General features: G+C 33.6%; 1 protein-coding gene across 3 annotated transcripts in view; it reads left to right on the forward strand.

The window, feature by feature from the left end:
* MINDY2 (MINDY lysine 48 deubiquitinase 2) overlaps positions 1 to 10,170 on the forward strand; it is an 80,363-nt gene extending 70,193 nt beyond the window's left edge. The window contains exons 8-9 of one of the 3 annotated variants that reach the window (XM_028100305.2): positions 99 to 293; positions 3,854 to 10,170. In XM_028100305.2, coding sequence (XP_027956106.1) covers positions 99 to 293; positions 3,854 to 3,973 — 315 coding nt within the window. In that variant the 3' untranslated portion in view covers positions 3,974 to 10,170. Of the gene's footprint in view, positions 1 to 98; positions 294 to 545; positions 3,426 to 3,853 lie in introns of those variants that run through there. The other 2 variants (XM_028100306.2, XM_088024811.1) reach the window with 2 other exon arrangements.
* Positions 10,171 to 11,923: the final 1,753 nt, after the last annotated feature.

An 11,923-nucleotide genomic window follows, 5' to 3' on the forward strand; every position in this document is an offset into this window, starting at 1 on the left:
CTTTTCTCATAGTTCTGTAGGTATAACTTCTATATTTATACTCCTCAGTCCTTCAGTTAAATTTCATAGCTAAAGATGGTTATAATTTAATTTCTTAGGACTACCTTATGGCATTGTCTCTACAACAAGAGCAGCAGAGCCAAGAGATCAATTGGGAACAAATACCTGAAGGAATCAGTGATTTAGAACTAGCAAAGAAACTCCAAGAAGAAGAAGATAGACGGGCTTCTCAATATTATCAGGAACAGGAACAAGCAGCAGCAGCTGCTGCTTCTGCTTCTACACAGGCCCAGGTAAAAACTATTGTTCTGATTCTTAAATACAATGATCACTTTAGCAACAAAGAAATTTGTACTGAGATAAATATTTTTAAATTAGGTATTGACTTGAGTTATGTTAGCATTTTAGCACCCATGGTTTTATGGCATTGTCATAAGTTTGTGATTATCTTAATATATTTCTCATTTAGTGAAATTATTTTTTCTGAGTTTCTGATGGCAAGATTTTTCAGTTTTGTTTTTGTTTTGTTTGTTTTGTTTTTTAAGTAGGCTCCACGCCCAGTGTGGAGCCCAACGCGGGGCTTGAACTCACGACCCTGAGATCAGGACCTGAGCTGAGATCAAGAGTCGAAGCTTAACCGACTGAGCCACCCAGGCGCCCCTTCAGTTGTTTTTGTTTTTGTTTTTTAATTCCAGTGTAGTTAACACAGTGTTATATTAGTTTCAGGTGTACAACATAGTGATTTAACAATTCTATACATTACTCAGTGCTTGTCAAGCTAAGTGTACTTTTAATTCCCTTCACATATTTCCCCCATTCCCCCCTCTTCATCCACCTCCTCTCTGGGAAGCATCTGTCTGTTCTCTATAGTTAAGAGTTTATTTTTGGGTTTGTCTCTTTTTTTTTCTTTTTTCATTTAGTTTTGTTTCTTAATTACACATATGAGTGAAATCATACAGTATTTGTCTTTCTCTGACTGGCTTATTTCACTTAGTTTTATACTCTCTAGCTCCATCCATGTTGTTGCAAATGGCAAGATTCCATTCTTTTTCATGGCTGAATAATATTCCATTGTGTATACCACGTATTCTTTATCTACTCATCTACTGATGGACACTTAGGTGGCTTCCATAATTTGGCTATTATAAATAATGTTACAGTAAACATAGGAGTGCATGTATCCCTTTGAATTAGTATTTTGTATTCTTTGGGTAAATGCCCAGTAGTGTAATTGCTGGGTCATATGGTAGTGCTATTCTTAATTTTTTGAGGAACCTCCACAGTGCTTTCCATAGTAGCTTCATCAGTCTGTATTCCCACCAGTGCATGAGGGTTCCTTTTTCTCCACATCCTTACCAACACTTGTTGTTTCTTATGTTTTTTAATTTAGCCATTCTAACAGATATGAGGTGATATCTCATTGTGGTTTTGATTTGTATTTCCCTGATGATGACTGATGTGGAGTGTCTTTTCATGTGTCTATTGGCCATCTGTATGTCTTCTTTGGAGAAATGCCTGTTTATGTCTTCTGCCCATTTTTAACTTTTTAAATTATTTACTTAAAGGAAAGGGAGCAAGTGGGAGGGAGAGGGAGAGAAGATCTGAAGCAGACTCTGCCCTGAATGCAGAGCCCAACGTGGGGCTCTATCCCACGACTGTGAGACTACAACCCGAGCCGAACCAAGAGTCAAATGCCCAACTGACTGAGCCACCCAGGCACCCCTTCTGCCCATTTTTAATTGGATTATTTGTTTTCTTGGTATTGAGTTGTAGAAGTTCTTTATATATTTTGGATACTAACCCTTTATCAGATATGTCATTAACAAATACCTTTTCCCATTCAGTAGCTTGTCTTTTAGTTTTATTGATTGTTTCCTTTGCTGTGCAGATTTTTTATTTTGATGTAGTCCCAATAGTTTATTTTTATTTTGTTTCCCTTGCCTCAGGAGACATATCTAGAAAGATGTTATTATGGCTGATGTCAGAGAAATTATTGCCTGTGCTCTCTTCTAGTATTTTTATGATTTCAGGTCTCACATTTAGGTCCTTAATCTGTTTTGAGTTTATTTTTATGTATGGTGTAAGAAAGTTTTCCAGTTTCATTCTTTTGTATGTAGTTGTCCAGTTTTCCCAACACCATTTGTCGAAGAGACTTTTTCCTGTTGTATATTCTTTCCTCCTTTGTCAAAGATTATTTGACCATATAACTGTAGGTTTATTTCTGTGTTTTCTATTCTGTTCCATTGATGTATGTGTCTATTTTTGTGCCAGTATCACACTGTTTTGTTTGTTTTTTTTTTTAATTTAAGTAATGTCCACACCAAACATGGGGCTCAAACTCATGACCCTGAGATCAAGAGTGGCATGCTCTTCTGACTGAGCCAGCCAGGCACCCTAGAATCATACTGTTGATTACTACTACTCTGTAATATAACTTGAAGTCTGGAATTATGAGACCTCCAGTTTTGTTTTTCTTTTCCAAGATTACTTAGGCTATTCAGGGTCTTTTGTGGTTTCATGCAAATTTTAGGATTGTTTGTTCTAGCTCTGTGAAAAATGCTGTTGGAATTTTGATAGGGATCGCATTAAATCTGTAGATTGCTATGCGTAGTATAGACATTTTAATATTTGTTCTTCCAATCCATGAGCATGGAATGTCTTTACATTTCTTTGTGTTGTCTTCAATTTCTTTCATCAGTGCTTTATAGTTTTCAGAGTACAGATCTTTCATCTCTTTGGTTAAGTTTTTTTCTAAGTATTTTATTATTTTTGGTGCAATCGAATCAAATGTATTTTTTAAATTGTATATCCAAAGAATATAAACGAACGGGAACAAAGTCTTTTGTAACGATTAGAGGGCAGTATGAAGTACTGCTGGGAAGAATGTAGACTTCAGAGCCAGATAGAAATGGATTGCATTTCCTGCTTCTGTCTCCCTGTGCTAGTTGTAACACCTTGGACAAAGTCCTTTACCTCTCTTAGCCTCATTTTCCCTATCTTGAAAATAAAAGATAATGCTTAACTCTTAGGTTTGTGGGTAAGAACAAATAATGTTAGTACTTAACCCAATGTCTGACATGTACTAAGTATTTAACAAAGGTTATTAGCACCTTTCCACTTTTCCTAAACGTATTATGCACTGAAAATGTGATTATTAAGTGGGTTCCTTTATATTAAATCTCATTTTATTAAATGAAAAAAATATTTCCCTTCTTTTATGTTTAACTGTACCATGCCAGAATGGTTCCTTTGACTTGGGTGTTTAAGAAAACAAGGTGCACTCTAAGGTCTGATGAAACTTTAAACATAGAGGTCTCCATTAAACTAAGTATTTCTATTCCTAATTCAAATAATGACTATTCCAAGCTTAAAAGTTAAAACCTACCACGTTATGAGTAGCTTTTCATTAAAAACGTTCTCTTACATTCTCTTATTTCACAGAATACACTTATTTCACACTCAAAGTTCTCAGGATTTTCGTTTTTCTCCTTTAAAATCTGTTTATTATAGTTTAATGAGATCTTAGGGAACTTAATTTACCAATGTCACCGTCTTTAACATTTTCTAAACTTTAACATAAATATTTCTTGAATTTGAGGTTTCAGGGAATATAATCCTATATTTATTTATTGTTTGAAATTCCATTTACTTAGAATAATGGATACATTAATTAGATCTATCCAAAATGACAGGGGCAGTTATTCAGATACCATGTAACATAACAAATCTGTATACAAATAACTTTTTTTTCCATTAATGATTCCTTTCACTCTTGTGGTTTTTCCTTCTAGATAACTATGATTAAGCACCTTAGAAAGTTGAGGTAATTTCTTCCTGTTTATTTTTCTTAAAGCAAAGCCAGCCAGCACAAGCCTCTCCAAGTAGAAGACAACCTGGGAATAGTGAACGTAAACGAAAGGAACCTCGAGAAAAAGATAAAGAAAAGGACAAAAATAGCTGTGTCATTTTGTAACAAGTGTTGGATTCTGTTGGATGCATCTATATGTCTTGAGAAACAAAACCACACGAGGAAAGGAAGAAAAACCGATAAATACCGTCTGTGCCTGATTTCCCAATGGATTTTGTTCATGTTTTTCAGGGGAAAGGTTGTTACTTAGTTACAATCAGACTTTTTCAAGTCACACAGTACACTCTTTATGAGCTGGAGTTTCATGTTACAAGTTGGAAATGCTGTGTGTTATCATTCATGAAAAATACTGCACTTGTAGCCAAATAAGCAAATCACAGCAAATTTTGTGTCATAGTGACATTCATAACTCATATCAGTTAGTAAGCTATTTTATCTTCTGTTCTAACAATGAATGGAGATAACTTATTTTGTCTGATTCCTTCCTGAAATCTAAATATTAGCACAGTAGTTTCTGAAATTAATTTTTACAATGTTAAATTATGATCTAATCCAAGAGAAACCAGGGGTTTAATATAGGGATATGAAAAGAAAACAAAAACAAACACAACAAAAGAACCGAGACAAAAAAAAAATAACAGAAATAAATAAATAAATAACCCTTAATCCTGTATTGGACTAGTTCAGCCCTTGAACAGCTTTACCTTTCTTTAGGAATGTACATTTTAGATATTATCTTGAGAACTGATAACGGAGCTTGGGTTTAATTTAGATAGAAAAAAATAATTTGTATTTCTTTTCCAATAGCAAAAAATTGCATAACACTAATACTCATATTCTATCCAAATCAGATATTAATGACTTTGTAGTCTTGTGAAATTTTGAGGAATTTTGAAATCTTTAATATAGGTAACTTGTATTACAGTTACTATTTATTGACAGTGTGATAACTGAGTATAAGAAGGAAACCAGCGTGGATGCTAGGCCTTGTAAATATGGGATGTAGAAAAGCAGATAGTTCAATGTCTACCTTTTTCTAGAATTACCTTGAACCTTAAAATTTAAATCATGTTTATTTGCTGGAAAATTAAGTATACTTATTAAAGCCAACAAAAAAGCACATTTCTGAAAGGAAGTTAGAAATAATCTCTGAGTCTAGTGAAAAAGCATTAATAAAAATCTGTTTGAAAATAGATAAGAATTGGGAGGAATTTATGTAAAAGCAATCAGATTTTTTTTAACTTATGGGAACCAAATAGACCTATAACATCTTGTAGTGTTTATAGGATTCAGAAAGAAATATTTATTGAACTTTATTATGAGGCAACACATATTTTCCTGTATTTCTACTATCCTTAATAGTCCTTTTTATATGCTTTATATTTAAAAGTTTGTTTTAGTTATTTTTGAAAAGACTATTGCTGCTGCAAGTAGTCATGTGATTTACATTCTAAGCCTCAGTAAATTTCTTTAAGAGCGTCTTAATCTAACCTGAGCATCCACTTGGAGAATGTTCATGTGGTCTAGAGTTCTTAAGCTATGTCCTTAACATTCTCCATGATCCAAGACCACTTATAGGATGAGTCTATATGTAAAAATAAAAAGTAAAGTCTTATTTATGGAAGGAGTTATTCTAAGGGAAAATCCAGGGTCAAGCTATATCTTTTATGTCATGTCCTTCTGCATTTCATGTCTGGTTATGTTATACCATTTGTTTATTCCTTCAGATTTCCTATGCTAGCATGATAAATCATCATAGAACCTGTTTGGGGTATAAAACTTTGATACAAAATATTTGGTGAGTCTCTAGTTAATAACCTACAATATGTGTACATTGGTAAAGTAATCAAATGTACTACAGAATTCTCTGTTGGCTCTTGCAGTTAACCTTAGTCCAAGCTTACTCTTGATATCACTCTATTGGTTGAAGGAGGAAACTCAAACCTCAGGGTTGGTTTTTCCTAGAACAGATAGTAGTGGTAGTGCATTATATTTTAATAAGAAAAAGCAAAACAGTAAATCCTGAGAAATTTTAAAAAGCATATTTGAGGCATATTTTTCCATAATTATATACTTATCTATTTATTACCCTTGAAAAATATATGTGTAAAAGTTATTCTTCTCTTATTTGTTACTATCTTCTTAATTTGTTCCAAAGATAATACTGCCATTCTGCATTCCCCTTGGAAGAAAAAAAAACTCAAAACCAGCAGTGCTGCTATCAGATAAGTAGATGTCAATGTATACTTATAAAAAATAACTAAAAAATGTCATGTGTTTATTAATTCAACCTTTTTTCTATGTAATATTTCCAAGTCAGACTTTCTTACATTCCTGGAGTTCAGTTTAATATACCAAGAGTAATAATGATAAAATGTTTGCTTTGATTACTGTGAGGAAAAAATTAAATGTTCAGTTCTATTAAACTTCTTGGAGATACTGCTTTCCCATCCTTGAAGGTTAGAGCCATTGTCTTTATTTTCTTGTATTTTGCTCAAGGCAACAAATTATATATTCAGACATTTCATTGCTGGTTTGGGTACATTGGAATTTGATAGTGGTATATTCAAGTCTTTCCTTCAGTGTTTTGAAAACTGTTAACATGAACTGCTAGCAGAAGTTAGAACTTAAACATTTTTGTTGTTAATATTTATAGGCTAGATTAGGGAAACATTTGCATCAACTAATCACTATTAGATTTAGCAAAAGAGATATGAATGAGTGGATATGGTCACTATACTTTATTGTACTTTCAAAGGCTATTTCTTAAGTTTAGTGACCAGTCTTCCTTACCAGTATGAAAATTGTCCTGATGTGTAATCCCATTGAATTAATAATGCTGTGATTTACAATAGGTTATCAACATTAAAAGTATGTGTGTGTGTGTTTCTGAAGCAAGGATCCATGATTTCTATTATCATTTGAACTGTCCCTCAAATTTAAGAATTACCATTTAAGAATACACACACATACATATGTACATACATTAAGCAGTTTGAGGCAGCTAAAATTTGCATTGGCTGCTTCCTGTAATATGCTGGTCCAATATGCTTAGGTGATGTAACTTCTTCCATGTTTCAAGGTGTCAGTTTAGCGGTCGAATGAGGCATAGATTTAAATTTAGGATTAGGTTTTGGAATGTATTTTGTTTCAGTGTCTTGTATTTGACAACTTACCCCATATTATATTTCAAATTCTTCCTCATACTTCTTGATCTTAGCTTAATTAAGCAAATCAGTATCAGAGATTAGTTGACTGAACCCAACATTAACCATTTTGTACTTGCACAAAAACCTAATACTTTGTTTTTACTGAATCACCAGCTCAGGTCACTAAGAAAGATCTTGAGAGGAAGGAAGACTAGAAGTCAAATAGATATTTAAGTAAAGAATTGTTATAGTCCCTATATTAATGTTGGCATATGAAGCAGATATCTGTCAAGTCTTACTGGAGAAATAATCAAGGCGAGAATTTCCAGGGCTGTCCTCTAACTCATTTATTAAAAAAAAAAAATTCTTTTAAGCAAAAAAGCAAACTGATTATTACATTTCACTTAATTTCCTATTAAATATACCAGTTATTTTAAAATATGGGAAAATTAACAGGCTTTACCTATCACAATACTTGGGCATACAACTTAAACTATCATTGTAAACTTATTAATGCTTGATAAAATAACATGGAGGCATTAAAGATAGTACATAATTTGTATTTTAAGGAACTGCAAATGTGGAAATGTTGGAAGTCTGAACTGTTTTAGGTCTAAAAATCTGGCTTTTATCTTTCCAAAATGGGCAAACTTTCTGTGCCTCAGTTTATTCTAAATATGTAAAAGATGCTCATTTTTTTAGTGCTTTATACTCCTGAATAAAGGGCATAGTATAAGCTCAGAATATGACTTAAATAATCATAAATATTATGGTTTTTGTTCTTGAGTGTGCAGAACTTTCTCCCAATGACAATATTTCTTAAAGTCAGTTTTTTTAATGCTGTTAAAATTTGTAGAATTATCTTGTCTTTGAGTATGGCATCATCTCTTCCCAAAATGTATTTTGTGGTTGCTTTTGTGTTTTGATCAAAATTGAGATTATTTTGAGAGTATAAGAAGCATTAAAAGTCTATTTTTTCCAGTATCTTTCATATATCTAAATACTTAGATTCTCTTTGCCTTTTTCTCCATGGAACGAAGTATAGTGGTATCAGGTTACTAATACATATATGTAAACTTTTGTGCATGGATGGAATTCATTTAGGTCTGTCAAGTACTGTCATTTTTAGAGCTATTTGAATTATATCTGTTTTTTAGTATAAAATGTTATTTGATAATGTGCAGATAAATTCCTTTTAGAAAGTGACTAAAAATCAGAGTTCTTCGGTTCTCTGGGAATATAGTGGTGTTTGTTTTGTTTTACTGTGATATCCAACACTTCTACAGCTGCTGAGAAAATCTCATGAAGAACTAGGTAACTTTTCTCAGGTAACACTTTAAAACAAACTAAAGTTTAAAATCGAAGCCTTCTTGGCCAAAAAAATTGCAAAATAGAGATAATGGAGTCTGAGGGACAGATTGCAGGACCCAGGTAATTTTAACTTCTTTTGAAGATCTATCTAAATTTTAGTTTACACATGTCTGTTACTTAATCCCAGTGTCTCTGTTATTAGAAATTGGGCCAAAGTCTTCAATAATAGCTGAACTATTATCAAGTTCAGCTTTGTCCTACTGTCCTGAGATTTAGACTTCTCTGCCTATAACTGGTATTTTTGAGAACATGGTACTATCCCAGATAAGGTATTGAAATACCATGGCAGAAATACAAAACCTAAACTATAAATCACTGTAGATTTAAAAGACAAAAAGTTCTAGTATTATTCTACAATGCATCTACTTTATTTGATACTAATTTTAAGAATTTTTTTCAAATCACTTAATAATTTATCATTAACTTTAAAAACTTTATATCCTTCCTCATTGCAGTATAGTGCTTTGAGAGGCAGAGATGCCTCCTAGATTAGAGGATACACAAAGCAAAATTCTGAAGGTGATGCTGGCTTCTTTGGGTCTAGTAGTCACACCTTTAAATAGGAAGTCAGGAAATTGAAATGCCCATTTAAATTCCCAAATCAGTGACCTGTCCAAATGGGCATTATTGCTGAAATACCACTATAGAGTAGTTCTAACTAACAATATGTTTAAAGACTAAGATTGGCATTTAATCTTTGAAGATCTGTCCGGGGTGTCTCGATTTTGTCAGTTTTTATTCCTTTTTACATCTTAGTTGTATGAGGTAATCATTTTTTTTCCCCAGAGTACATAGGATATCACAGCTCTATAGATTTTTAAAGATGGGACTTTGAAAAATGGTTTTTGTTAAAAAGCAATTTTCCTTAGTAAAATGACAACCACTGTTTTCACAGGCCCACACATCACAAGTAGGACAATATGATAGAAGACTGATGTATGATAGCTACACAACAGTCAGCAAAAGGGATAATCTTCACTTGTGACACTTTAGAGGTACCTGAAAGTCATTTCCTAAAGTTTGTGCATGTGAGTCTTTTTCCTTGAATTGTGCAGAATAATTGGATGTGGCCAATTTTGGGGGGAATAGCAAGTGAAGTAGTATCATGACTACAGAGCAAGTGATCTTGAAATGTAGTAAGAAGAAACAAATTTCCTTCCTCCACTTTAATGTCCAACTCCTTGGGTCAGGAAGTTGTCGTGACATATCATAGCTCTCTTGGGTTAGGGCCAAGAGTGGCCAATTGAAATAGAGTTCTTAAAGAGTTTAAACATACAGGGTATGAGTGCTGGTTCTGTCCTCCTTTGCTTTGCTCTCTTAACGCCCTTTCTACTTCTAACTCATTCATTTTGCTTTATGACCCCCTTTAATTGCAATGTGAGAATAATAGCAACTGTAGAGACTGAGACAAAACAGCGTTGAAATACATTTTTCAAATGACACCTAAAAGCATCTACCCAACTTAGAATTGAACTGAATCTCTATGAAAGAAAGTTACTTGTTTTAAATGCTAATTGTGTTAAAACTATTTAATTCTAAAAACTATGTCTTAAACAAGTTTCAAAAGCTTCACTTTTGGAGGATATTCCTAAAAAAGGCATACTGAACATAGATGGGAAAGTATAAAATATTTCTGACAGAGTTATTCAGTATTATTCAACATTTAATTTCACGTTTGTTACTGTACCACAAGGATAGTGTCATTCTTGGATTAAAATGTTGGATTTTTTTGTTAATGTACTTAAAACTGTAACCAGTGATAACACCCTTAGTATTTTTTATTATAGATTATATTTTATTTCAATAAACTTTGATATTTAGACCAAACAGTCTTTCTGCTATGTATATTCATCTCATTAAGGTACTTCTTACAAAGTGGGGAAATGGAGAGATGGGGAATTGACATATTGATTCACATTTACCTAGGATTAACTCTTAGAATATTTGGACTAACTCTTGATAAAGACAGATTTTTACCCACCCGAGGCAATGAACAAAAACTCGGGGCACCTGGGTGGCTCAGTTGTTGAGCGTCTTGCCTTCGGCTCGGGTCGTGATCCCAGGGTCCTGGGATTGAGCCCACATCAGGCTCCCTGCTCAGCGGGAAGCCTGCTTCTCCCTCTCCCACTCCCCCTGCTTGTGTTCCCTCTCTTCGCTGTGTCTCTCTCTGTCAAATAAATAAAATCTTTAAACACACACACACTATTAACTGTAAACCATACAATAGTTAACTACCTGATCCCAATGGTAGATCATTATATCTGACTTTTATCCTCTTGGAAGACTAAGTTAGAGCTGAGAAAGGGTCACCTTATCTTTATACTAAGCCAACCCTAATGTAAAGTTTCTGTCCAACAATTTAATGTCCAGACTGGCTAATGTCTGACATTTTTGTGAAAGTTTTCTTAGACACCACAGCCCTCTAAGCAGAATTAATCATTACACATAGTGTTTTGTTGACCTCCTCTTGGTTATAGCACTTAGGCTAGACTGTGAGCCTTTTAAGAACAGGAATCAAATTTTACTCATCTTGATTTTCTTGGCACATTACATGATCATTGGCACTTGAAATGAACTTGAATATCTATTTAGAGGAATTTTTAAAGATCTCTCTATTATATAGTTATTGCTTGCCTGTCCTTTAATTAAGTAAAATAAGTAAATTGAATTATTGAATTGGTTTTCTCCTATAGCATATAAGTTATGTAGATAGACGGAACTAAAATTCCTCATCTTTTATCCCTGCCTCTGATTTTCCTTGGGCATCATCCTGCATTCTCCCAGAGTCAATGGAAGAATGCTTAGGGAACAGCAGCTTCAACAAAACTAGAGTAAGCAGCATTGTTCTTCCCTGTTTCATACCTTCCCTTGCAGGGTCTCTTTCCTCACTCTACATTATCCCATGAAGTAGACACCTATTAATTTGTTGGAGCTGAGATTTGAAGCCAAGCAGTCTGACTCCAGAGGCTGTGCTCACAGATATATCTGGAAGGGGACATAGAGGTCTAGACCAGGTCTGTGTTCAAACTCTGACCCTGGACTTTTGAAGTCACATCTGTTTCAAACCTGCAAAAATCTGAAAAATCAGGCCTTTTTTTGTACTCTCTAGTCTTAGAGCAAGTTAACACTACATAGCCTGTTTTCTTATCTCTAAAATGTAATGATTTATACCTTGTTACAAAGTTTAAAGTTACTGCATATAAAGTATGAGATATATAACAAACAATAAATTGTAACAATAATAGACTAGGGGAAACTTTTTTTTTTTTAACCAAGCCAAGAACTTTAAGAAAGGCTTTGATTAAGGAGCTTAAGAAGGCTACTTAAGCCCCATAAAAGCAAACATTTTTCTGTTCTCTCCAGATACAATGCTGATCCTGCTATAAGGGCTGGGATCAACCTGTACTCAGAATGACCCATAGTGAAAAATGTGCAACAAGCAAACTTAATACATAGAATAATATAATAGTGAATTCTAAAACTGGAAATTGTGGCATGTTCTCCTTGAAGACTAGTTTGGTTATGCATTTATCAA

This window comes from Eumetopias jubatus, unplaced genomic scaffold (assembly GCF_037043125.1).
Source record: "Eumetopias jubatus isolate StellerSeaLion01/CBP00866 unplaced genomic scaffold, mEumJub1_p1.0 scaffold_7, whole genome shotgun sequence".
NCBI classification, from domain to species: Eukaryota; Metazoa; Chordata; class Mammalia; order Carnivora; family Otariidae; genus Eumetopias; species Eumetopias jubatus.